Source organism: Sphaeramia orbicularis, chromosome 17 (genome assembly GCF_902148855.1).
Source record: "Sphaeramia orbicularis chromosome 17, fSphaOr1.1, whole genome shotgun sequence".
NCBI lineage: Eukaryota > Metazoa > Chordata > Actinopteri > Kurtiformes > Apogonidae > Sphaeramia > Sphaeramia orbicularis.
The window spans coordinates 28,827,245-28,855,222 of NC_043973.1; the positions used below are offsets into that span (position 1 = coordinate 28,827,245).

At 37.3% G+C, this 27,978-nt stretch overlaps 1 protein-coding gene across 4 annotated transcripts; it reads left to right on the top strand.

Moving 5' to 3' along the window:
* The first annotated feature begins 1,036 nt into the window (after positions 1 to 1,036).
* On the top strand, positions 1,037 to 27,978 carry mmp16b (matrix metallopeptidase 16b (membrane-inserted)). Of its 4 annotated transcripts, none has more exons than XM_030160980.1 (11): positions 1,037 to 1,488; positions 3,620 to 3,768; positions 4,047 to 4,061; positions 4,394 to 4,510; positions 5,564 to 5,868; positions 11,385 to 11,564; positions 14,246 to 14,463; positions 14,546 to 14,684; positions 15,866 to 16,016; positions 22,464 to 22,579; positions 24,814 to 27,978. In XM_030160980.1, exons 1-11 carry the CDS (start codon positions 1,357 to 1,359, stop codon positions 25,173 to 25,175), a joined length of 1,884 nt encoding a protein of 627 aa, XP_030016840.1. In that variant the 5' UTR covers positions 1,037 to 1,356; the 3' UTR covers positions 25,176 to 27,978. The 4 variants fall into 4 exon arrangements, with proteins under 4 accessions (XP_030016840.1, XP_030016842.1, XP_030016841.1 ...); XM_030160982.1 differs by having other exon boundaries at positions 11,403 to 11,564; XM_030160981.1 differs by lacking the exon at positions 4,047 to 4,061.

Sequence of the window (27,978 nt, forward strand, 5' to 3'; positions counted from 1 at the left end):
GGTGACGACCAATGAGAGGATATTTTCTTAAGGCTTTGCAAAATATGGCATACCATGCATGCATCTAATGTTAATAATGAGTGTTTTTTTTTCTTTTAATGTAGTCTAACCAAAAAGGGTAATCATTTACTAAAACAATAACAAAGATGAAAACTCCGACTGAATAGGGATCAGATAATGAAGTAGACACAGTAAACATATAGGATGTCATGAGGCTATTCTAACACACTGCAGTGGCTCTCATCTTTACTCTCTGCCATATGTCCTTTCTGCCTGGCATGTTAAATTAATGTCATATCAGTTTCTTGCTTCATTCTTCTGGGTGAGGTGGATTCAGGTTCCAGTGTGTCCTGGCTCCTCTGAGATTTGCAGGCAAACAGCTAGAGGCCACGTTCCTTTAAGGAAATATCGCCATCTTGTGGCTTTGCTTGCTTGCTTGCTTGCTTGAGGCAGGTTTTTACCCTATTTCTGAGCTGCTAGGAGCTGGAGGATGTAGAAATGTCTCATCAGGCCAACATTCACCATCGGGCTGAATATAAGGATACATGCACTAAGACGCATGCTCATAGTAGGAGGTCTATTTCTATATTTACATAGGCTGTATATTATGGAAAACTTTATTATTTATAATCACTTCTCAGACATGTCCAGTGCATTTGTTAGTTTATTATACTGCGACCGCACATCCAGTCAGTGCTTAATTCTCCCTCTGTCTCCTCCTTTTAGTCTGTATCTTGGCATCACAGCCGAGAAATGTAGGCTACATCTGATAATCTGGCTCCGACCTATTGGCTCCGCCTTTGTTTGCTCCCAGAATTTCAAATCAATATATCTGACATGTGCTCTTAAGATTGCTCCGAGCCAAGGCCCTTGCATTATAAAAGTCAAACGTGCATCGGCTCTGAACATATTTATTTCATCTCCCATGCATGCACTGTGCACAGGGCAGCTCTCATGACGCTGCCAGAGCCGCGCTGCGCCGTGTGAGGAATCAAAGCGCAGGCGTGGAGTGGAGTGGAGTGGGGAGGGAGGGAGAAGATCTTGCGCAGACTGGGTACTGTACATGGCCATTGATGCTGCTGGATAGATGTAGCCCCCCTGATGTAAATAAGAATGGCGAGGGCAGCGGGTCTAACATGCAGCGACATCTCTGCTTGACATCGGATCATTTTCTGGGAATTTAAAAAAAAAAAAAAAAAAAAACACGGGACGTCCTTTTTTTTCTTTCCTCGTTTTTTTTTTCTACGTGAATCTGCCTTGATGACAGCTCGCCTGATGGTTTTTTTCATTTGACACACAAGAGCCAAAGCAGACGGGCGGCTTCTTCTAATAAACACTCGGGAAAAACAGGTCATTATGACCTTAGTATCCTCCAGTAAAAGAAAACCATCGGATTGCTTTTACGCAGCAGCATTCTGCTTGCATTTTTGGCTTTGGATTTCATGTGCCGTGTCCGGAGAGGAGCATCATCATCACTTCAGTGTTGAGGTAAGATAAATGGCCTTCCCGGGTTATCAGAAATGACCGTGCTCTCTCCCCTACATCATCTGCCTCAGCGAGAAACCTATATATATATATATATATATACATACATACATACATACATACATATATATATACACTGACACCCCCTACGCCATCCGTGCGCAATTACCATAACACATAACATGGACACAGTGCGAGGCCATCGGCACAGTTTACGCGAACGGTGAAAATAATAGACGCGCATTCCTCATCTGTAGGGTGCAATGAAACACAGGGATGCTCATTTAAGGCTATTACACTGCGGTCCATGGGCTGATGGGATCCAGCCCCACTGATGCCAAACGCACAGCCCAGATGACAGCACTAAGAGGGTGCATGGGTTCTTTCAGCTGTCTGCTGTGCCCGAGGCTATATGTTTTCATTGATAGATCCACTATTTTTTTTTTTTAAATTTATTTATTTATTTTTTGACAGTCCACAATGAAGTCAGATGTGCTTTAACAGCATCGCGATGCAGGGGGAGATTAAACATTCACACACAAGTTGCATAATAGGATTTGGTGTTTTATACCTTATTTATTCGCGTCTTTTTCCATCCTCACCACAGACACCCACCCCAGCACTCTGAAGAAATGCAATGCTGAGGCTGACACACACACACACACACACACACACACACACATATATATATACACAAACACATCATTATTTCATTTTATGGCTCAATGAAATCTGCATGATATCTCTTAGAAATCTGTGCCTTTGAAGCAGCACAACATATACACAGGAAACACACCCACAGGAGAGAGGGAAAATGGATAAACAAGGCGTTTAGCTCAGCAGAAAGAGGAGGATGGAGGCAGAAGGGGGAGGGATGGACAGGAGACAGCTAGTCAGATTAGCTAGCTGGTGCATACCTCATAGGCTGTGTGGTGATGGGGAGGCAGCTGGTTGGCCTGTGGACAGCTGTGGATTGCGATGGCACCTCGTGGCCCTCAGAGTCAGGACTGAGTCTGACAGTGACCCCTGGATGATGCTCAGGATCACCTCTCTCCTCTGTAACCAAGCTGTGCTGTTGCTCTGTAGGGCAGGCAGAGGCAGGGCCACAGTCCTGCACATGTCCACTGACCGGCAGCCGCAAGACACCGACTAAGGTCACCAAGAGATGGGCATTCAAATGCAACTGGCTGCACTGCTGTTAAACAGCCTTCAAGCTAAATAACACAGCTACAGTTAGAGCTGAACCATTGCTGGGTAGAGCATTTCTGCACAACATCACGTTATTTACATGCAAATTCTAATAAGTGGTTCATTAAAGCCTCTAAATATTTAATCCACTCTGCGATGTTAGATATGAATGTAGAGCGACAGAGCTGATTTTGAGAGCAGTTTGTTTTGTTGTGATAATGAAAATGTGCTACATGGTGAGGTTAGTCCCTATAGTGTCTCTTGTGTGATGGGAAATGAATCATAGTCCATTCTTGTTGCTTTATTATGTGATTATGTGTTGGACACTTGAAAGTGTATATTTTGTGTAGGACACAGCGCCCACTGAAGGGGAATTCAACCAAGAAATTAGGACTATATGGTGAGAGAAAAATCTTAGTGTACGATAACACTGTGCAAATTGCAGTGATGATACGACTTGTGAGAAATAATCAAACTAACCTTGCAGAATGACACCAGTTAATGTGAGGGTAGATGAGGCCAAATGGTGTGAATGCACTCGTGTGTTCATCTAATGGGTCAAATGTCCACTCATAGCATTTATAAATAAAGGGATTTTTCTTTATTCTTCATTCATTGTATTTTAGTTAATCTTTTACAGTGTGTTTTTTATGCATGTTTGTATCACAAAGACAATGAAAACAATATGATTTTTCAGTTTGCACTCCTTAGAATCTATAAAAGGAAGACCTGCGTTTGTTTTGTTTGCTGGATTGAATTTTAAAGGTTTTGAGAAATTTTCAGCAAATAATATATATGTATCTTGGCTTTGATTTTCAGTTCAGGAGTTTTTTTAAAAATGTCATTTCCACTTCATCTCCTGTCAATTTTATAATGATGAAAAACAGTCTAAAATGAGTCTGAAATGTCCCATGAAAGCCTGTGTCTTTCTCTTCCATCCTGACAGGAATGGCTACAGAGGTATGGATACCTTTCCCGCCCAGAACCGGGAATGTCTGTCCTGCGCTCGGCCCAAACCTTGCACTCCGCCATTGCTGCCATGCAGCGTGTTTATGGTCTCAATGTCACAGGGACACTGGATGAGAAAACAAAGGAGTGAGTACAAACATGTGTTGTGAACGTGCGCACACAAATACAGGCTGACATCCACATGACGTGACATGAGTGCAGGAGCTCCGCTTATTCATGTAATGTGAAGGAGTTATTATCAGTTTTTCAATGAGCCAGTTAAGTGACAGAAATGGAGATGTTAATTTCCGACCCCTCATGACAGAATTAGAGATGTTAACTTCACTCTCCATCATTCCACCTCAAACAACATCAGGTGAAGGTTTTAACACTTGTCCTTCTTCTCATTTTGCATGATGATGCAGTGATATCACGCTGAGGTGAGAATCATGCTTTGCCTATGTGTTGTGTTGTGTGTACATGTGATATTCTGATATGAAGTGAATAAAAACTCTTGAATTCCTCTCAGCTCCAGTCCATATGTAATATTATAGTCTCTGCCGTTTGTAGTAGTTTAGTCATAGTTTGCACAACAGTCATTCATTCTGCTGCAGTAATACTTTGGCACCTGCCAGGCACCTGCTGAGTTCACTTCAGTTCTTATTGTTGTGTTGTGATGCTGTTTTCCTCTCAGCTTGAGCTAGGAAACTTTAGTCATTGTCTCTTCTCCTTTTTCTCTTCTCTTTTCTTCTTTTCTCTCTAATTATTAAAGCTGGATGCAAAAGCCACGCTGTGGAGTTCCGGATAAAATTAAAAATACTTCGAGGTCACGGAAGCGGAGATATGCACTGACGGGACAGAAGTGGCAGCGTACACACATCACCTACAGGTGACAGACTGGAGGCGGTTGTCATGGCGACCCCCGAGTTTAGCAGAATTTAATGTAAATTTGAGATAATCCAGTGTTAATTTTTCTCAGCTCGACTCTGTCTGTTGTATTCTTTTCTAAAAACAAACTAAGATCAAATGCAAAACGTTTGAATGAGAGTGTGTGATGTGGAAGGTCTCCTAAGGCACCTACAACACATTCATTGACACATATATTTCCCTCCATGTGTGCTGTTTGCACTAAATGTATACAGAACTTTCCAGAGCCGAATAAGGCAATTTGTTTTTTTTGTTTTTTTTTTAATAAATCTTTTAATTTTCCACTAATATATTCAGTTTTTACAAGACAAAATAAATGGTATTAACTGAGCAGCATGGGGATTGGAGTATTTTCACTCATTCATATAAAATTGTTTGAAAATCCTCAGTGTAAATTGTCCATAATCTGAGCAGAAATGTTCAAACTCTCATCTTATCTTGCCTGATTAAGCTGCAGTTTTTAATAGGTTCTGAGGAGCACAGATAAACGGGTCTCTGACACAACTGCAAAATTGACAGGTTACAGCAGTAATAGACGATAACACTGTCAATTTATTCAAATCCTTCCTTCCTCGCAGAATTTGAATTGATGAGCCACCTCTCCTAATGGAATGTCAATCAGTGCAGAGCCAGTGCTGCTGACTGCACTTTATTCATGAAAATGAGTAGAGAGAGAGAGAGAGAGAAAGAGAGAGAGAGAGAAGATTTCCCATTTCTCTCTGCCTGCCAGGGACTGATAACGACTACTGTGTTAAAAGTTCAGTGAAAGCTGCCGGGCTTGAAATAGTTGTGTCAAGTACAGCTATTTCTTAGTGACTACTCAGTTTGAAAAGTAAAAATGTTCCCTTAAAATTAATGGGATAACAAGGCAAGGATGCAGGATGTGTTTTATAGCCACGTCCTGAATGTTTTCATGTACATGTATGATGACAGGTCCTGGATGCATTTTTAAACCTCTGTGTCTTTGCTACTCTCGTTAGTATTTTCTATTTATTTACTCGTTTTCTTCCCGCAGCATAAAAAATGTCACGCCAAAGGTGGGAGCCCGAGAGACTCACGATGCCATTCGGCGGGCGTTCGACGTATGGCAGGGTGTGACTCCCCTACGCTTCGAGGCTGTTCCATACAGCGCCCTAGAGACCGGCAGGCGTGATGTGGACATCACCATCATCTTCGCTTCAGGTTTTCACGGTGACAGCTCGCCCTTCGATGGGGAGGGGGGATTCCTGGCCCATGCCTATTTTCCAGGCCCAGGCATCGGAGGGGACACACACTTTGACTCAGACGAACCCTGGACCCTGGGGAACCCCAACCATGATGGTAAGTGGTTGGAGCCTTAACCCATAAAGAACCAAACATCCACCTTTAACTGTTTAATACCTGTTGATCCATTAATCCTATCAATACATGTAACTAATCGATGGGTCATTCCATAGTAATTCAACCAATGGTCCCCAAATGACCCCCTCAGAAAATTCTGAAAAAATTCACACTTGTTCACCTACCAGATAAACGAACACATCCAAAATTTTAATGTCATATCTGTAATAGTTGAGGAGGTACAGCCCTTTGAAAATTATCATTATTATTATTTTATTTTATTTTGCAAATTCGCTTTTTGCCCAACTTTGAGGAGCTATATCCCCTTAGGTATTCAAGCCACAGTGCTGAAACTTACTGTCTGGGGTGAAATCCCCCTGAAAAGGCCATATTTTGCATCAAAATAATTGTAGGTGCCTTCATGTTTGGTCCATGAGGCCTTGAAATCAGGTGAAAAGGCAAATTCTTCAAAATGTCCTCTCTCTTCAGGCTTGCACTGTGCCAGAATGGATGAATGTAGAGACCTAATTTTTTTGCATAGATTCTTATGGTCAAGATGCAACAATATACTGCAAAAAGACTACATTTCAATGAAAAGTGTTGCTGTGAGGCAATGAATAAAATGGGTCAATTTCAATTTTTTCCACAAAAATACTCTTTATTTGAGCACCCAAATTACCATGTGGCCAGTTAATGAAAATTTTTATAATTTTTATCGTGTCTTCATATATGTTTCAAGATGTTGTGCACAAAAATTCAGCTTTGGGATAGAACTGGTTCTATTTTTAATTTTTTTTTTTTTTTTTTACTGCGTGACTATATTTTCTTCAAAGTGTATACAAACGTAGGTGTAAATGGCATTTTTAACAGTATAATGGCATTGATTATTACACAAGTTATGATAATACTTGAGATATTTGAACTAGAGTGTGGAACTGCATGATGGTTAAGATAGAATAATTATAGTTTTCCCAGAACTGGCTCAGGTTGATACCTGTAGTTGAGACTTCTTGGAAGTTGGATGGCGCTGGTCAGTTGACCCAATTTCACCAGGGTCAATGGCATAAATGTAGCTAAGATTTCCCAGAATCACCAATTTTCAGAAAGCCTGTTTGTCTTGATAATGTCTTTCTGTGACATTCATCCTTTAAGATCAATCCAACAACACATTTTTCCTACAAGATGAATAAGTTTGTTCAGGATTATGAATAGAGTTCCCAAAATTAGGCTGGCCAGCATCATAAAAATTCTGGGAAATCTCAGTGAATTAAATATTGGAAATACATTATTTATACTGATAAAATGCAAAATACAGAGGATAATATTATAATAAATGGTGATAAATGACATAAGAAAGTTTATATAGAGAGAAATTTTCATTTGAGAACTGACACAAAAGTCATGCTGGGTCTTTATGGGTTAAGAGAGAGAAAGTGGTGTGGAAAGTGTAGAAAAAAACCCTGAATAAAGCATAAAATAAAAAGCTACTGCAGGAGAGAATGCAAATTGAAGATTAAGATTAGGTAGGAAATGAAAGACAGAGGAAAAGAGGTTGTCAAATGCAGGACGCTGTCGAGTAAATAAACCGGCAAAGTGGTTGGATCGTGGTGAGGAAAGCACAGTCGAAAGAAAAAAAGTGCAATCATCAAGAAAGGAAGATAAGGACTGATTGAAAGCGAGTAATGGAAATACAAATGGCGAGGCAGGGGGGCAATATGGCAGAGATGGTATCACAGGGCAGGGTATGAGGGATGCTTAAGCAAAAACAAAGAATGCAGAAATGTCTTTGATCAGTCTGTGCTCTGTAAAGATGCAGCACCCCATCTGTCAGGATTTTGATGTTTTTTTCTGCATAATAAGCTCTTCAGATGACAGGATAGAGAGCCTTGCTATTTTAAGACATTGGTTGCTGGCACATTATGGCTATTCTGTTGTTTGTAAATGGGATGTAGCTCAGTTTCATAATGTAATAAATGTGTCTGTACATCTATGCTATGTTATCCAGGTTGTTTTGTTTTACTGTCATGATATATGAAGCTATTTTATAGTTGAAATACAAAACAAATACAGGTGTTACGTTGTATTTTGTGAAATTACCATAAGCTTTTTGCCCTATTTTCTTGGCTGAACAATTTTTAGGTTATTTTAGAAAGGAAAATAGCTTCACAATTCAGTGCTTTTTGCGCTTGTGTCTGATAGAAAATGTAATATCTTTGGCTTTTGGATTGCTGATTGAATAAGAAAGAAGTGGCTGTGGCTCTGGAGGTAGTGGTCATGGTCTGGAGAGTGGTGTCGCTCACAGACTGCAAGGTTGGTGGATCGATCCCAGGCTCTTCCTGTTAATATGTTGACGTGTCCTTGGGCAAGACACTGAACCCTCAGTTGGTCCCAGTAGTTTTGCTGTTACTGGTGTGTGAATAAGAGGTGCATTGTAAGCACTTAAGGTAGAAAATAAATTCTGTTTACATTACCTTTATCTAAGGATTTTTAAAAATGGCATATTTTGGTATTTACAGCCATTTTATCTGCAATAAACAACTTTTTCCAAGATTCACTTTACTGTCACACATTGTATGAAATTTGGTATGGATTTCCACACATCTTCCACAAAAATATACATAAAAATATAGCACGACAATTATCAGGAGCAAGAAAAACATTTCTTTTTATTGATTGAAGGTTTAGTGTGTAAGATGTAATTGCATCTAACGGTGAAGTTGCAAATTGCAGATTGATCTCCCTCCTCTATGTGGCTGTAAAAACATGAAAAATGCAAACAGCCTAGTTTAAGACAGGTTGGAATGTGCCAGTTCTGGGCTTTTTGTTAAATGGGACTAGGCCACATCCATAGTATGTGACAGTAAGGTACGTTAAAGCTAAAAAAGAAAGAGAAGAAAAGCAAGTCTGTCCTGAGCGACTATAGAAACATGGAGGACTACGTGGAGGGCAATAAAACAGTAATAAAAACAAAAGGATTCACAGATTATATGCCATTATTATGACACTATTTTTCAGCTAAATCTCTTACACTGGATCTTTAAGATAATTCAGTCAATTGTTTTTTGTTCATTTCATAAAACGTAGCACAAAAATGCAATAAGAATTTCCCTCAGTGTGTCTTTAATACAGACAGAGTTAAAGGGTTCTGTGCTTAGTATTACATTATGTTGTTATGATTTTATGGTTTATTTTATAAAGGTGTAATACATTTATGTGTCTGGAAGCTACTGTGCCATCGTGCATCCTGTCATACTGCAGCAGCTTAGAGTGAGATGGCTTTCTTAGTTGTGCATCCACACACACACACACACACACACACACACACACACACACACACACACACACACACACACACACACACACACTTTAATTACCCTACCTACAGGGTGCCAGGCTTGTCAGAGCACCACCAGGCTGCTGCACTAATACCCATGTGCCATACGCTTATGTCCCGTCCTCCCATTAGTGGAAGAGGAGGGTTACAGCTCACATTTTGTTTGTTCTCTGAAACTGCTTGCCACCCATCAGCTTCCCTCCTTTTTCTTTTGTTGTCATACTCCAGTGGTAATTGTCTCAGACTCCCAAGTCAAATTTATGTTCACCTTTGTGTGAGTCCCATGGTTATGTGGAGTGCTGAGGCTGACTCTGAAAAGCTCCTGTCTCAGCTTATGTGTCTGGAAAGCTGTGCAACCTTTAATGGCTTTTCACAGCGGTGTAATTGTAAATGTTGCATGTTGACATGTGCGCTAATGGTAGATCCGGTCGGTCTCCTGGGAGTCCTTATGGGACATTTCGGCTGGTTGTGGCAGATAAATGGGGGGAGGGAGAGGTGTAACCTTTTAGCTGCTGGCTGAGGGTCAGTGGTTGCTCTGTGCAAAGCTGCTGGCAGGAGTGGATATCATGTTTTAAAGGGCAACAATCTCCTGGGGACAGCTTCAGTCACAAGCTGTACGTAAATGGTGTACTTCCTTCTAAGTCAAGCTGACACTATGAGCTGAGTGCTGACCACGGACACAGACCGTGACATTTTTCTTTTTCTATCTGTGTGTGTTTGGATGTGATATGAACTGGAAACACAATGTTGTGTTGTGTTGGTCATTTCTGTGTGTTCAGGTGCCTCGTATGTACACTGTGTGGTCATATTGTTTCACTCCTCTTTGGTGCCTTGGGCAGCGATGTGAGTATGTGTCCCTGTGCTCTACATGAGCGGTAGCTTATCTTCTCCTAGTTCTGTAACAGAAAGCGAGAGAGGAAAAAAAAACCCTCTGTTTTTTTGCCTTCATACAACACTTACAGTACATGCCCATGCATATATAAATATAGTACAGTACATCCTAACACAGATTCAGCCCAAGAGATGGGGAACAAAAATAACAGTCAGAAGCTACAGAGCAAGAGTAAATGTGACAAATTAAATGGACATTTTCTGAAAAGAAAAAAAAATTGAAATTTGTGTTAAGTCTGATTCCAGAAACCTCATTTATGTTTAAAAACATTTTTACACAAAACAAGAGCCATGGATTTTCTTGTATATATTTGTGCTGGTTCTGAAAACAAAAGTGTATCATGACTATTATGGGAAATGATAAGTCTGTCAATGCACCTCATAGGAACATGAGTAAACTCTGAAGAAATGTTTGGACAAAAACTTAAACCTATTAGATTCTTCCAGGTTTGGATCTGATTACAGCCACATAGAAGTCACACACTGTGGCACATTTGTGGGTTGTGAAATAAAAACACCAAGAGTCCTTATTCTAATGCATTTATTACTCTACTTAAGTATGAATTTGAGATGCACACTACATGTCAGAGGTAAATATTGTACATTATACTTCATTATATCTGTCTGACCACTTTAGTTAGCAGATATTTCAAGGTTAAGATTTTACACAACAGAACAAGCTTTTAAACACACTGTTAATATTAAACCCAAAATTTCCAACCTTTTTGCCTTGCAACATTCTACAAAAATCAGAGTGAAGTCACTTTCAATGTGTGTTAACAGCTCCATTCAACTGTACATTTTTTCTTATAAACTTCATTTCAGTAAAGATTTAAATGTTCTAAAAGCTCCACGGAAATTTGTTGCAACAGAACTGAATGAGAAAATAGATATAAAACAGTTCAAAGTAGCTCCAACTCCAGCAGCTCCAACAGAAATATACTGTAACAATGCTGATGTACCATTAGTAATAATCTAATGGTGCTATATATAGTAATATGTGAGTCAGAGTTTATCGTGGAGGACTTTTACTTTAATGGAGTATTTTTACATTACTATATTAGAACTTCTACTCATGTAAGGGACCTGAAATCTGCTTCCACACAACATTGAATGTAGCCATAAAAATGCTGCTCACTGCAAAATATCCATAAATAATTCACATCATATGTTCCTCTCCCTATTGTGTGTGTGTGTGTGTGTGTCTGGGCAACTGGGCGTCTCCACCCCTTGTATATGTGCATTAGACCTGATTCTTTAGATGATGGAGTGTGTGTTATTGCATTCTCAGTCTTTTCCCTCTCTGTAGGTAATGACCTGTTCTTGGTTGCGGTTCATGAGCTGGGTCACGCCCTCGGTCTGGAACACTCCAACGATCCCACTGCTATCATGGCTCCGTTCTACCAGTACATGGACACAGAGAACTTCAAACTACCTCATGATGACCTGCAGGGCATCCAGAAAATCTATGGTAGGCCTCTGGCTGTTGTCCCATAATGTCAACTCAACCGAGATAGTGTACAGTATGTCATGGGTGTCAAAGTCATTTTCTTTCAGGGGCCACATTCATTCCAATTTGATCTGAAGTGTACCAAACCAGTACAATAATAACATAATAGCCTATAAATAATGACAACTCAAAAAATGTGTCTTTTTTTTTAAGTGCAAAAAAATAGCATTAACCCTTTCATGTATAGTGGTCACTCCAGTGGACAGTTATTCTACAGTTGTTCTCTTGTATTTTCATGGATTTGTTGTTTTACTTCCATATCAGCCAACACAGTGGACACTTATGCACCATCCCATATGCTGTAATTCATCCCATTACTGTAACTTTCCTGTTCTTGATAAACCTGTCATTGTCATTAGACTGTAATTAACTGTTTTAAAAAAAAAAAACATGTTTCTTTGCATATTATCTGAGTGTGTAATAGCTAGTATTATAGTATGTTAAAATGTGAGAAAATATCAGACTAACAGCATTAAAAATGTTTTTATTTCATAGTTTTCACACAGTATGTCGCTTCAAAAATGAAACACATGGTGTCCAGCTGAGTGGACATTTTTGTAACTTCATGAAAAATAGGTTCATAAAAAAATTTCAATCACATTGTTTTTTTTTCATGCCTAAAGAGGAATAAAAATAGTCAGAAAAAAAATCTCATAATTCATGCATGAAAGGGTTAAATTATGAAAATATTTACATTTACAAACTATGCAAATAAAAAAGATGTGAAGAAAAGTGCAATTTTAACAATATTATGCCTCAGCTTTTCATTTATATACATGTATGTTACAGATCAGATTTACAAAGGCACAAAACATTTAGTGACACGACGAATACTGTTTAAAATTGCACTTAATTTTCTTTATACATTTCACGTTGTTCAGGTTATTCATATCTTTTTTTGTTAAAGGATAGAATGTTAATGTAAATATTTTCATAATTTAATGTACATTTTTGCAAGAAGAGTTGTCATTATTTATAAACATAATGTAATATTATTTTTTTTCACCTTAAAGCAGGAAGACAATTTTGAGTCATTATTTATAGGTTATTATACTATTATTTTACTTGATCTGCATGTGGAACTTGAACTAAAATGAGTCCGACACCCTTGACTGTTAATATCTTCAATGTAATTTTTGCACAATTCAGTCTGGGGGCCGGATTGGAACCTTTGGTGGGCCGGTTTTGGCCCACAAGCCAAATGGTTGACACCCTTGACATATGTATTCCCCTAATACAGTATTTGATAGGTGCCTAGAAACCTTTTGCAAGCATTTATTGACCATTATGCCCGTCGTCCAAATTTGTATTATGCCCAAATTTATGTGCTAGAGTCAAATTAATAGTCTCCATTTAATTTAGCATCAGCTTGAAAGCAAAAGAACACATAATTAATTTTTTAATATACTTGTGTATAAATTCAGGCGTTAAGGGGTTTGTCACTATATCAAAGATAATGAGAAGAAATATGTATGTGTGTAAACTTAAGTAATTAGAAACTGTTAAAAAAGCACTTCACATTGTAACACTTCACTGAAGCTATATTAAAATTACCGATGCAAACGGTGGTGATACATAAAGTTAAACAGGGACGAATGCCAATAAGCAGCATTTGTCAGCTGTTGAGCAGGAGCGGTAATCACAGATATTTAATATGAGTCACTGAAAAGAGCAAAGAGTCTGTGCTGTCTGTGCCAGAGTTAAAAGTATATAATCTAAGTATAAAGTATATAAGATATAAGACAGGGGTGTCAAACTCATTTTAGTTCAGGGGCCATACTCAGCTAAATTTGATCTGAAGTGGGCCGGGCCAGAAAAATAATAACATAATAATATAAAAATAATGACAACTCCAAATTTTTGTCTTTGTTTTAGTGTGAAAAAAAACATTAAATTATGAAAATACTTACTTTTATAAACTATCCAAAAAAAACCAAAACCCTGAAAAAAATGAAATTTAAATTTAAAAACGTAAGAAAATTTAGTGCAATTTTAACAATATTATTCCTCAACTTATCATTTCTACATGTGCATTATGGATCAGATACTTCATATATGTTTAGGTTATTCACATTTTAGTGTTACAGGATAGTTTGTAAATGTAACTATTTTCATAATTTAATGTTATTTTTTGCTCTAAAACAAAGAAAAAAAATTAAGTTGTTAATTCTAGATTTTTTGGCTTAATTCAAGATTTTTTTTACTTAATTGAAGATTTTTTTTTTGGCCTAATTCAAGATTTTTTTTACTTAATTGAAGATTTTTTTTTTTGGTTTAATTCAAGATTTTTTGCTAAATTTGAGATTTCTTTTGCTTAATTGAAGTTTTTTTTACTTAATTGAAGACTTTTTCTTTTACTTAATTCAAGATATTTTTTACTTAATTGAAGATTTTTTTTTTTTTTTACTTAATTCAAGATTTTTTTCCTTAATTCAAGCTAATTTTTTTTTTTTTTTTTTGCTTAATTCAATTCAAGACTGTGGAATTTTTGCACTTGGCAAAAACATCCCAGGGGCCGAACTGAACCCTTTGACCGGCCGCATTTGGCCCCTGGGCCGCATGTTTGACACCCCTGATATAAGATATATCATCTAAATGTATCAAAAACATGTATTTAATGAACATTTACTTTGTTACTTTAGGTCCACCAGATAGAGCCCCACAGCCCACCAGACCCCCACCCACTGTCCCTCCTCCTCGCTTCCACCCCCCCTCGGACCCCCGCAAGCACGACCGCCACGCCAGACCCCACCGCCCTCCTCAGGGGGCCAAGCCCTCCAATCCCAACTCCAAACCCAACATCTGTGACGGAGGCTTCAACACCCTGGCCATCCTCCGACAGGAGCTGTTTGTGTTCAAGGTGCAGTAGATATCTGTAAACATGGAGGCAGATGTCAGAGTGGGTTCAGATATTAATGATGATGTTGTGTCTGTTTCTACAGGACCAGTGGTTCTGGAGGGTACGGGATAACTCAGTAGTGCCAGGCTACCCCATGCAGATTAACTACTTCTGGAAGGGCCTGCCCCCAAAAATCGATGCTGTCTATGAAAACAGTGAAGGGAAATTTGTCTTTTTCAAAGGTAACAATTGGTGCTAGGGACAACAAACCCCGCCCCTCACATGTATTATAGCTTAATTTGGCATCGATCCAGCTGATGTCATCATGTCTATGTCAGCATATCAATTGCCTCTATATGTGTGCCAAGTTTGAAGTAAATTGAAACAAAATTGATGTTTTTATAGACATTTGAAATTTAGCCCATTGTAAGCAAATGGGAGAAAAAAAAAAGATTTAAAAAAATTCATTAAAAATATTAACTTTAACCTACTTCTCCCAAAATGTAACCACATCTATTGTGGGTCACTGTATCTATAAAGCAAATTTGGTATGAATTCAACCAACAGTTTTGCTGCTACAGACATGTGAAATTGCGCCCATTATAAGTAAATGGGAAAAAAACAAAGATTTTAAAAATTCATAAAAAATTGAAACTTTTACCTACGTTTCCCAAAATCTAATGACATCTATTTATTGTGGGTGGTGGGGTAATAAACATTTTTTTTTCCTTTTATGATGATCACCTTTCTGCAAAAACATAATAATAACTTCATAAATATTTCTACTATTGTGTAATAATAAATGAATGTGTAGGGCTGACATCTGTAAACACATAGTTGTATATTTCTCTGTGGTACTGCACTGTCTGACTGGGATGCTCTGCGACCTGTATGGAAACAGAACGGGTGTAGGTCCGGTACAGCCGTTCGTCCATCAGGCAGATTAACATGACATCTGTCACCCAGTAGGATCAGAGTGCCTCATGCTTTATTTATTCACTCACGGGGACTTAACTGTGTGTGTATGTTTTTGTGTATCTGTGTGTGTCTAGCTACTTACTGTGTGCACACTAGCACAGCAGCTCTCCTGACTCTGCCTGAAGCACTTCTGATCAAACTGGACTCCAAACAATGAGTCTCAGCAAAGTTACCTTCAGAGCATCGCCTGGCTCTTATAGAACTGTATAGAAAACGCTGCATAGATTTGTGCTGTGTATACATTCTATAAAGGAGAAAACACAAATATGACCTTAGAAATCATGTCAATAGAAATAAACAGACTCAGCAGCAACAACCTACATGTTAGCCATGAAAGAACCAAGAACTGGAGTGTTTATTTTTTTTTGTGTTGTGTGCTTTTTGAGGTCATATATATGATAATGTCTTTGTCCTAGAGCCTGCTAACTTTGTGCATATATTTTAGGAAACCGTTTCTGGGTCTTCAAGGACACAACTCTCCAGCCTTCTTACCCTCAGGACATCTCGCTGTTTGGGAGCGGCATGCCCACCCAGAGCATCGAGACAGCTGTCTGGTGGGAGGACGTTGCCAAAACCTACTTCTTTAAAGGAGACAGGTCGGTGTAGACATACGAGCAAAACTAGCATCTCTTACATTGAATGGATAGTCTTCATTTGGAACAATTGATCATGATTATCATCTGGTTTGTTTGTTTGTTTGTCTGTTTGTTTGTTAACACTCTAGCAGGAAAACTATTGGTTGAATTCATACCAAATTGGGTTTATAGATTGCCAGTGACTAGAATAAATGTGATTACATTTTAGGAACAGTAGACCAATGTTAACATTTTTTTTATGAATTTTTAATTTTTATTTTTTTTTCCCATTTACTTATAATGGGCAAAATTTCACATGTATGTAAGGCAAGGCAGGGCAAGTTTATTTGTATAGCACATTTCATGTACAGGACAATTCAAAGTGCTTTACATAAAACATAAAAGCATCACAGGAGAGGAATAAAAATACATTTAAGATTAGAGAAAGATATAATATAAAAACATTAACATTAAAATTAAAATGGACATTAAAATCATGAGCAATAAAATGTGATTTTAAAGTTCATTTAAAAGACATTATTTAAGGCAAGGCACGGCAAGTTTATTTGTATAGCACATTCAGCAACAAGGCAATTCAAGATGCTTCACACAGGACATTGAAATACAATGACAGGGAAAAAGAAACACATTTAAAACGTTACAAAAGAAACATGTAAAAGATGATTAAAAACAGCAAGAAAACAACACATAAAACCCAAAAATATAAAAACACACACAGATTAAAGTCAGAGTTGCAGTGCAGAGTTTCGAAAGAGAATAAAAAATTTACAAAAGTAAAAAGCCTTTTAGTCAAAGGCAGCAGTAAACAGGTGAGTCTTTAACCTTGACTTAAAAGAACTCAGACTCTCAGCAGACCTGATATTTTCTGGTAGTTTGTTCCAGATATATGGAGCATAGAGACTGAACGCTGATTCTCCATGTTTAGTTCTGACTTTTGGAACACAGAGCAGACCTGCACCAGACCACCTGAGTGGTCTGGATGGTTCATACTGGACTAGAAGGTCTCTGATTTTTTTTTTTAAGAGTTTAAGAGAAAGCTGCAGTAAACAATAATGTTTTCAGGGCTGATTTAAATAAGATGACAGTTAGCAGCAGGTAGCAGCAAACCTACTGGCTGAATTCATACCAAGTTGGGTTTATAGATTGCTAGTGACTTAGAATAGATGTGGTTACATTTTGGAGAAAGTAGGTCAAAGTTAAATTTTTTTAATGAATTTTTTAAATCTTTTTTTTCTCCCATTTACTTATAATGGGCGAAATTTCACATGTCTATAAAAACATCAATTTTATTTCAATTAACTTCAAACTTGGCACATATATAGAGGCATCAGTACATGCATAGATATGATGACATCAGCTGGATCGATGCCAAAATAAGCTACAATACGTGCAAGGGATGGGGTTTGTTGTGCCTGGAACCATTCGTTCATTCATTCATTCATTCCCTCCTAGGGCTTCAACCTGTCACTATCACTAATTTCTGTTTGTATGTCACTAATATAGACTGAACAAAAATATAAATGCCCCACTTTTGTTTTTGCTCCCATTTTTCATGAGCTGAACGCAAAGATCTAAAACTTTTTCTATGTACACAAAAGGCCTATTTCTCTCAAATATTGTTCATAAATTTGTCTAAATCTGTGATAGTGAGCACTTCTCCTTTGTCCTTTGCTGAGATAATCCATCCACCTCACAGGTGTGGCATATCAAGATGCTGATTAGACAGCAGGATTATTGCGCAGGTGTGACTTAGGCTGGCCACAATAAAAGGCCACTCTAAAATGTGCAGTTTTACTGTATTGGGTGGTCCAGGGGGGTCAGAAAACCAGTCAGTATTTGGTGTGACCACCATTTTCCTCGCACAGTCTTCTTCATGAATTCTCTGAAACAGCTTTGGAGATGGCTTATGGTAGAGAAATGAACATTCAATTCACAGGCAAAAGCTCTGGTGGAGATTCCTGAAGTCAGCATGCCAACTGCATATTCCCTCAAAACTTGTGACATCTGTGGTATTGTGCTGTGTGACAAAACTGCACATTTTAGAGTGGCTTTTTATTGTGGCCAGCCTAAGGCACACCTGTGCAAAAATCATGCTGTCTTATCAGCATCTTGATATGCCACACCTGTGAGGTGGATGGATTATCTCAGCAAAGAAGTGTTCACTAACACAAATTTAGACAGATTTGTGAGCACTATTTGAGAGAAATAAACCTTGTGTGTTCACAGAAAAAGTTTGAGATCTTTCAGTTCAGCTCATGAAAAATGGGAGCAAAAACAAAAGTCGTGCATTTATATTTTTGTTCAGTATATAAGCTAATTATGACAAATCTGCCATTTACAAGCTTTGTTTATGTGTGCACAATTAATGGATTTTTTTTAGTTCGTACAAACATTAAGCACTGAATAACTTTTATTTAGGGTGAAGGTTGGAGCACATTTGTGTTTTATTCTACAGAGATGCTGAACTCATAGTTATGCCACTGTTTCTACAAACTGCATGTAAATAAAGTCTGAAACAGTGTTTAAAGGTATGTGTTTCACCCCCACCATTTTTGATTATTATTGTTATTGTTTGTTTGTTTTTTTACCATGATTGTTCTGGTTTGTCTGGTTTGGGTAGAGGGTACGTTTTAATGATGACATGACTATTATGTAACAAACTGACATAAAATGGGTTGATTATATGACTTCAAAAAGTTATAAAAGGCCTGTTATTTACACTATATGGACAAAGTATAGGAACACTGAATTCATGTGTTTCATTGCTAAACAGAGGGCTGGGCTATAAAACCATCATAATGTAACTTTATCTTGCACTAATTATTGACATGAAGATTTTTTCATCTTTAGCCGTAAAGTTATTTCGATTGTCATTTATTTTTACAGAAATATGTCATCTATATTTACAAAATGTAGATGAGCGAGCGTTTGTTCTGAATCCGAATGAGTTGACTTTTTTTTTTGTCATTATAATATTCTTAAATGTTCTACGTTTAGATTTCTGAAATATTTCTCACATTCTGACCACAAATAATCATTTTAAACCACAAATGACCATCTCGTTTCTTCAACTCTCACTCAGGAAAAAAAATCAGCCTTAAAATCTATTAGAAATATTGATGTAAAATAACTGACATCAACTAATATTAACTTCTTTTTTAATCATGATAATATGTTAAATCAATAGGAATAGGACGACCTAAAAGCTGCTGTTGTGATGCGTCCCAATATTTCTTATACGCAGGATGTGTTTAAGTGTTCAACAACAATAAATGACTCTTGGTCTTCATTAGATGTACTGAAAGTGTGTACTTAAAATAATATTTAGTTGACACTATACAACTGGTGTAAAAATGAACAGAAAACGGCAAGTTCTTAAAAAATTTAATCATCAACTAAAATTACTATACTGTGAATTTTTCACAATTGCAGCTTAAAGATGGATTCTTTTCTCAGTTACATTTGCAGTATACAGAATGTCTGTGTCTCTGTGGTGAAAATGTGTATCACTGTTTCTCTTGAGATGCTATAAATAAGTATAAATAAGTGCATCATTCATCTTGGCTCATTGTACATCCTTGCTGTTCTGTAAGCTGTCACATGTCGATCGGTATCTTTAACAGCTGACAACTGCTGCTTATTGGCATTCAGCTCCAAGTGACCCAAATGTTAGAGCAACATTTGCTATTATCAGAGATTAAGACTAGATATATTTGCTTGTATTACAGTAAAGTTTGTGTAAGTTTTAAGAACTATTATGTTCTAGGTACCTGCCACAGAGGTGAATCTAACCTGACTTTTCGAGCTGAATTAATCATGTATGTGTGTTGTTTTTGTATCCGTTTTATTGTATTGATGTTGCCAGTTTCTTAAAGATTGAGACAGTTCCAGTGTGACTCACATGTTTGTTCAGCTGTCACGATCAATCATATCCTCAGACGTCATGGGACCTTGTGGTGAGAGCTGACAAAATGCTTTGTCATGATACTGTCATCCCACAACCTGCTACTGCAAATCATGACAAACAGGACATTCTGTTTGCATCTGACAGGGCTGTTTGAGAAGGAAAAGACTTTATGTATGTATGTGTGTGTAAGCAGCAGATCAATCACAATGATCCCCGAAACTAATCCGCACCGCCGACGAGCATGTTGAGGATAATCAATTATCTGTGGGTCATGTGAACCAAGTCAGTCGCTGATCATTATACGGTCACAATGAGAGTGCGGATTGTTTAATTGTGTAACCGTAATTTACTGAAAACGCAGTATGCGATTAAAACAGACTAATGCAGAAATCCAGTGCAAACGCCAGACAGCCGGGTTTTAGAGCTGTCGTATCAAACTTCAGCTTTAATATTGTTTTAATAATGATAAGAGCTGGATTACAATCAGGAAATGAGCTCTTTTGATATTGTTGAAACTTTTATCCTCAGTCAAAGTTTCACCCAGGTTGTCATCTGACTAATTAAAGATCAGTCCTCAAAACTATCTTGTACTGAGTCATAATATTGTCACCATGAAAGATGACAATATGTGTTTGATTCTGTCACCAGGCCCTGGTTTTATGCCCTATTCTCTGCAGGATTTGGATTCAGATTGTCAGATTAACCCTTAAAGAACTATTTCTGCGCAACTTCCAAATATTTTTCTTTTTTTAACCATTCATAACCCAACAGTACTACTTTTGTGGGAGTTCCCAAATGAATTTTTCTCTTTACCTAAACCTTTCTTACGCAATTTCTCATTATTTATTATAATGTTATTCTCTGTATTTTGAATCAATTACAACTTTTTTTTCATTTAAATCTATATGAAGATAATATTTTTTTTATGTTTTGTCTTGCTCATTCAGGACTTTATTAGCACATTCCAAAAAATGGTATTGGACACTTTAGGACCAGCAAATTCTTTAAAATATCTGCATGGTCTCATATATTTCAGTTAAAGTTGCACTTTTTTTTTTTTATAATTATTCATTTTACATAACATAACTTAACAGAACAGAACAGAACAGAACAGAACATAAAACAGCCCCCCCACACACACATCAATGAATTTACAGCAGCACAGTCCTGACAACAATAAATTGATATGCTACAAATTAGTAGTCATATATCAAATAATGTTATGTAATAAGTATGTAATGCAGAAAACAGCAAGGTCAGTCGCTCACATCAGTCACCTCACTGAAGAAACACAGGGTATCATATCTGGTCAAACACTTTATTTTACTTTTTTTTCAGTGAAAACCAGTTATTTTATTGAATTCACTGATCAAGCAGATTTTCATAAAAGCTCAGATTAAAGTTGAGGGATATTATATCAATAACAGAGAAAACTGAAGAAAAAGTGACTTTTTCAGCAAATCTATCATTAACTGAACATAAACCAAGTGTGTCCATCCACTGTCATTGATCCAACTCCATGAGTTTTACTAGTGAATCAATGCTGTAGAAGATGACAGTGTTTCCATGGTAACTACGGAGCCTCTGAACGTCCAAATGGGTCATATCTGATGACCATGAAAAGATGACAAACTGCATTTGTCTCCAATTATTTACATGTATTGATAGAATTAGTGGATCAACAGGTATTAAACAGTTTAGATCAGTAGATGCTGGTGGTCACCAGGTCAGCATTGATTCACCAGTAAAACCCATGGAGTTGGATCAATAACAGTGATGGAAATGCTTATTTTGCACTCTTTTATTGAAATATTAGCAGAAAAACTCACAATTCTTCAGTTTTCGCTGTTTTTTTTTTTTTTTTTGTAATTTATAAATTTTCTCTGTGTTTTCATGAAAAGCTAAATTGATCATAGGAAATTATATATAAGGAAATACATGATGTACAAGTGGGAAATACAAAATACAGAGGGTAATATTATAATAAATGATGAAATGTAACTTAAGTAGATGTTAAATGGAGATAAAAACTCATTTGGGAACCGCCACAAAAGTGGGTCTTTATGGGTTAAAGGTAATAATATCCAAACAGAGAAAATTGAATTGAATTGACTTTTTCAGCTAAATATATCAATATCTGGACATAAACGCAAACCTCTGTCAAACTAAAGAGTTTTACTGAATCAGTGTTTCAGAATATGACAGTTTCTGTGTTCGCTACGGGGCCTCTGTTACATTTGATACTGTTGAAAAGCAGAGAAACTGCATTTTACCTGAATTATTCATATGTTTTGATAAGATTAATGGTTCCAGAGTGATTAAACATTTTAAATCAGTAAATGTTTATGGTCACTGTTACTGTTAAGGTGTTTGAGGGTTTAACCATGAATCTAAAATCAAGTCATCTGTTGTAACTGAAGAGTTATGGGTGTGAATATGTGGGTTTAATTTTGTACTGTGCAGTTTGGAAGAGGATTCTGCAGTTCTGGTAGTTGTGAACATATGTATTTACTGTAATATTTCAATGTGATCTGATGTAGATACTGGAGGTACAATGAAGACATGAGGACCATGGACCCAGGTTATCCAAAACCCATCACCATCTGGAAGGGTATCCCTGACTCTCCACAGGGGGCTTTTGTGGACAAGGCCAATGGTAAATGATATACATAATAATGACTCTCAAACTGTCTGTTCAGAAATGATTATAATTTGCTTTCAAAGGAGCAAAAAGCCATTTTGCCTCCCTACACAATATATACAATACCTCATTACTGTATGGAACGGAAGCACAGTCTGAATGTAGAATAAAGCTCTTTTAGCTTCTATTTTCAGTAATATTTGTAATTGTGTGTATTGTTGTCCAGAGTGAATGAACAGTGCTATTTAAATGTGTATTTATAACTCCATGGTGTACTCTCTGAAGTCTCTCTTGCAAATGAGAAGAAGAAAACAAAGATAAGCCGCAACAAATTGGGAAAGGTTCTTTGCCAGACAGATGTAATTTTGATTCAGCTGTTGTTATCAGGCATGAGGCGTGATTATTTTAGTCCTGAATACAATGAGACGGCAAGAGAAAAAAAATGTTAACGTTAATTGAACAGTGTTTACCACGGCTTTTGCAGAATAATTTAGTTTATTTTCTGGTATTCTGCAGTTTACACAAGTGTACGTTCTGTTTCTTAAAGACCAGATTAATAAGCAAAGTTGTTGTTTTTTAAAATTACTTTCTGTTTTGCATTTCAGAGGATTGTCTGTGGTCAGCTCATTAAAAAAAATCCCTTTAACCCTTTAACCCCTGAGATATAATTCCAGTGTAATGTGCTGTGAGTTTGTGTCTGTTTCAGTGTCATAAAAGCTGCTGTGAGTATGTGCTTGTGTTCCTTTTCTTCAGTTTTTTTTTTGTTTTGTTTTTGTGTGTTTTAGGGTCAAAACAGGGCGGAATAACAGAAAGAGACAAAAAGAGGAATTTAAGTTTTACAGGTTTTTACTAAATAAGGCACTCAGAATGTACATCAATAAGACATTTAAGATGTTTAACATGAACTGTGACCTGGAACACACTGAACAACAAGTATTTGAATTGCGGCTCAGTAGTTTTTGTTTTGGGGCTCTTTTTTTCTAAATCAGTCCAGCTGCTTTTTGACACTTGGTTGAACTAAAAAAAAAAAACAGTTACACAGTCAAAACTCGGTAAAAAAAATTTAGATAAAAATCATAACAACACTGCAAACAGTGGGAAAAACAAAAAACCACAAGGAAAAAAAAAAAGTCTAAACCATCTATTTTTACAGCCAGTCAGTCTCAGTTACTGCTCTGTGTTTTACCCCCCGTTCCACAGAAGGCTGGGGGTGCACTGAGCATGCTCAGATGTCTAACGAAAGCACAAGGTCTATTCTATCAGCATGTTCTGCAAATTTTTCCTATTGATCAAACGGTTGAATTTTTATGAATATTTCAAATAAATCATACATTCAGAACACTCACCACAGACACGTCAGGGGTTAAAGCACAGGTGTCAAACATGTGGCCCGGGGGCCATTTCTAGCCCGCCAAAGGGTCCATTCTGGCCCATGGGATGAAAGTGCAAAAATGAACCTGAACAGTGCAGGTTGTCCATTCATTTAGGTTCAGGTTCCAAATACAGACAAATGTGCTCTACAGTAAAAGTAACAACACAATAACCCATAAATAACGACAACAACAAATTTTCTTTGTGAAAAATTATGTGAAAAAAATTTAAGTGAAAAAAGTAACATTACACTGTGAAAATATTTACATTTACAAAACTATTCTTTCACAATAAAACGCAAATAAATACATGAATAAAAACAAAGATGAACAACTCAAAATGTGCAATTTGAACAATATTCTGCCTGTTACTAAATGTTTGGTGCATTTATGGATCCACTGTGATCTGCAGTTGTGTTAATAACAAGAGATGGAATATTGTAGAAAATGTTCAAATTTTAGTTCCAAACTCCAAAATTTGAACAGTATTCTGCCTGTTACTAAATGTTTATGGAACACTGTATGTAAATGTACATATATAAATAATAAGTCCAGGCATGATATTGTTAAAATTGTACTAATTTTTCAAAGGAAATTTCTGTTTTTTCAGGTTATTCACATCTTTTTTTGAAAAATGTAAATATTTTCATAATTTAATTGGGATTAATTGGGAAACAAAAAGAAAAACTTGGATTTGTCGTTATTTATAGATTATTAAGTCATTATTTTACAGGTCTGGCCCGCTTGAGATCAAAGTAGGCTGAATATGACCCTTGAACCAAAATGAGTTTGACACCCCTGGGTTAAAGGGTTCAGAGTTATGAGTATCAGGTCTACAACATTTGACAAACTAAGAACCTTGTGTCTCTCTGTGTCCAGGCTTTACCTACTTTTATAAGGGAAAGGAATACTGGAAGTTCAACAACCAGCTGCTTCGCGTTGAGCCCGGGTACCCGCGGTCTATACTGAGGGACTTCATGGGCTGTGACGGTCTACCCGCTGACCCGGACTGGGACTGGAACCCCCCAGTGGCTGAAGAACGCCACTACGACAACGGAGACGTGGATGTTGTCATCAAACTGGACAGCACGGGGGGTACGGAGAAAGCCGTGGCCATCGCTATCCCCTGCGTTCTGGCGCTGTGCATGATGGTCCTTCTTTACACCGTTTTCCAGTTCAGGAGGAAGAGTACGCAGCGCCACATACTGTACTGCAAGCGCTCCATGCAGGAGTGGGTCTGAGGGACTGTTAGCGCACTGTACAGAAAAGGACACGAAGCGTTGGGTGAAGTCTAATTATTGCTTGAAACCCTGAGTACAGGAGTTGGAGCCACTGTAAAGGGTACAGTCCATAAGAATTGCCATGTTGGCAGATTTTACAACTGCTTGAACTCAAGTTACAAGGAGCGAAACGATGAGCAGAACTCAAGTGAAGACAGTGACGGAGCCACATCTCCTACGTCCAACTTATATATATGTATCTGCTTTGACTTGTCTCTGTATCTTGGAATGAACTCAAATAACGCGAGAGAGAGTTAAGCTACTGTAAGTGGGACTTTTGTCTATCCTCGTCTCTGCACGCCGCTTAAAAAGCCCCTAGCACTAACTTCAGTGGACAAATTAGATATAGGCTTCTACTTTACTTTCATTTCCTAATTAAATTGCCCTGAGCTGTGCTTTTTTTTTTTTTTTTTCTGATTTAGGGTCCCTGTAAAAGATTATTCATTGTGTGGAAGACTGATACACAAACCAAATATGACTTTTCTTCCAAAGAGGATTAACCGCTCGATTTTTTTTTTTTTTTTTTTTTGATGGGATATTTTTCCTCCATGGATCGAAACATGGTGGCGTCATACTCAGACTTTTCTTTCTCTCTCTCTCTCTCTCTCTCTCTCTTTTTTTGTTTTTTTAAATTACATTTCTATTCATATCCACCCATCTGCTCTGTAATCAGTGGGGAGAGGAAACAGTTTTTAGTAAGAGCTAAGGACTGAAGACTGTTGTGGTAGTATATCTCCAAACAGGGGCCAAAACCCTCTCTGCAATACATGAGACCGCCTTAATCACAGGTTGTTTATACTCCCTTCTCTTTCTCTGTGGAATCTGATACTGAACAGCACAGTTACAATATAGACAGTGTGTAAAGGCATTAAATACTACCTATAATGCAATGTGTAAAGCCAGGACTTAAGGACAGTTTAAGCCACAGTAGTTAAATTGCTTTTGGAAAATGTGCAACACCAGACGGTATGGGAGAGAAAGGGAGTGTGAGCCGTGTAAAAGAGAAACCCACGATATATCTGTCCTGTGCTTCAGCAAACGTCGTGCTTACCTGTTTTCCAAACAATCCTCAAACGCTGTCAGTGCATTCATATGTTTACCGATCCATATTTGATTTGATTTTCTATCTTTTGTACAACATATGTAAGTTTACATTATTTTAACATAGCACAAGATCTAGAGAAAGAGGGGGGGAAAAAAAGAGAAAGGTTTGAAAAAAAAAAAAAAAAAAAAAAAAAAAAAAGATGTACACCCCACGTGCACTCATACAGCTCCTCCTCTTCCATCCCTGGTTACCAAACATCAATCTCATATCATTGGTCAGAACTAATGGCAAGATTACTCCATCTTCTCATCAAGTTTGCAATTTAAGAGACAACATACCTAAAAAATATGATAATTAAATTAGCAGAATAAAATAACGTATGGATTCTCGATATCAGGAAAAAAAAAGCTAATGTGGTTTTTGCCTGTATGTGGTTTTCTGCACTGTATCTCTAATAACCGATTATAAACCTAAAAACATACTCACATACAATGATTTATTCATATTTCTAAAATTCCTCTAACAATGTCGAAAATAACAGTCAAATCTGAAAAAGCAAAACTAGCCAAATTATATCTGATAACAAATATTTTACACATATATGACTCATATACTGTACTGTATATATAACATCATACATACATACAGTGATGATTTGTTTTATCAGTTTATTTAATGAAGAATGAGAAAAAAAAAAAAGTCATATGAAGCGTAAATGAAGACAGGTCTGAGGAGATACAGAGCTAAGCTGAACATTTTCTATCCTGACGTAGTGCGTTATCATCAGTGCACTGCACATCGAGGATATTAATGAAATATATTGTCTTGCAATTGCCTTTTGATTGCCTGCCATACATGTAACAATGTGGTTGTGTAGTGTAGCATTCTCATTGACCTGTGAGAATTCATGATTTTTATTGTTTGTTTTGTTTTATATCGGTGCTCCTTGTTTTGGTTCTCTTACTTGAAATGGTCTCATAGTCAAACACCACTTGTACAGGATATAACATACCATAATCTTCTGTTGTTATTAAGGAAATATCATTTATTAACATACGGTATCACCAAAGGAATAAGGGTACTTATCTCTGAATTGTAAAAAGGAATGATGGGCTGAATCTTATCATTTGTAGGAAATAAAAACTTCAAAGTTACATAAAGGCAGTGCATGCCGTTGTAAAAAAACAAAACACTAACATTTGTTCATCGTTGTTGACCATGAATCCATCTTGTATTTTCTCTCCTTATGGTCACATAAAGTGACAGATGAACATTTCAAGCTGCTGTAGCTGCTATGACACATTCAAATTGTCATTTTCTATGAACCATGTGAAAGTATTTGCTTCCAGACTTGGTCCCTTTCTTTTCCAATCTCCAGGCAAGTGAATGGTACATTAGCAAAATGATGAAAGATGATGAAAGACAAAGTTTCGAGGGACATCCTTGGTTTCCAGAAGCAGAGCTGATTTGCCCATACAGTGTGAGTCTCCATTGAAATGTAAGGTGGAAGCAAAAACCTTTGGCTCAGTGTTGTATGTGACGTCTAATCGGTTTGTATGTTTGTGGTGAGAGTCTGTTTGGCTCCGGCGAGTGTGAATTAAGCCGAGGCACGTTGGTACTGTATTTATTGCCGTCCGCTCAGCGTTGCAGACCTTGTATTGCATTGTTCTGAGGGCAAAAACGCTGTCAATAAAGTGGGCTTGAAATGCAATGATTTTA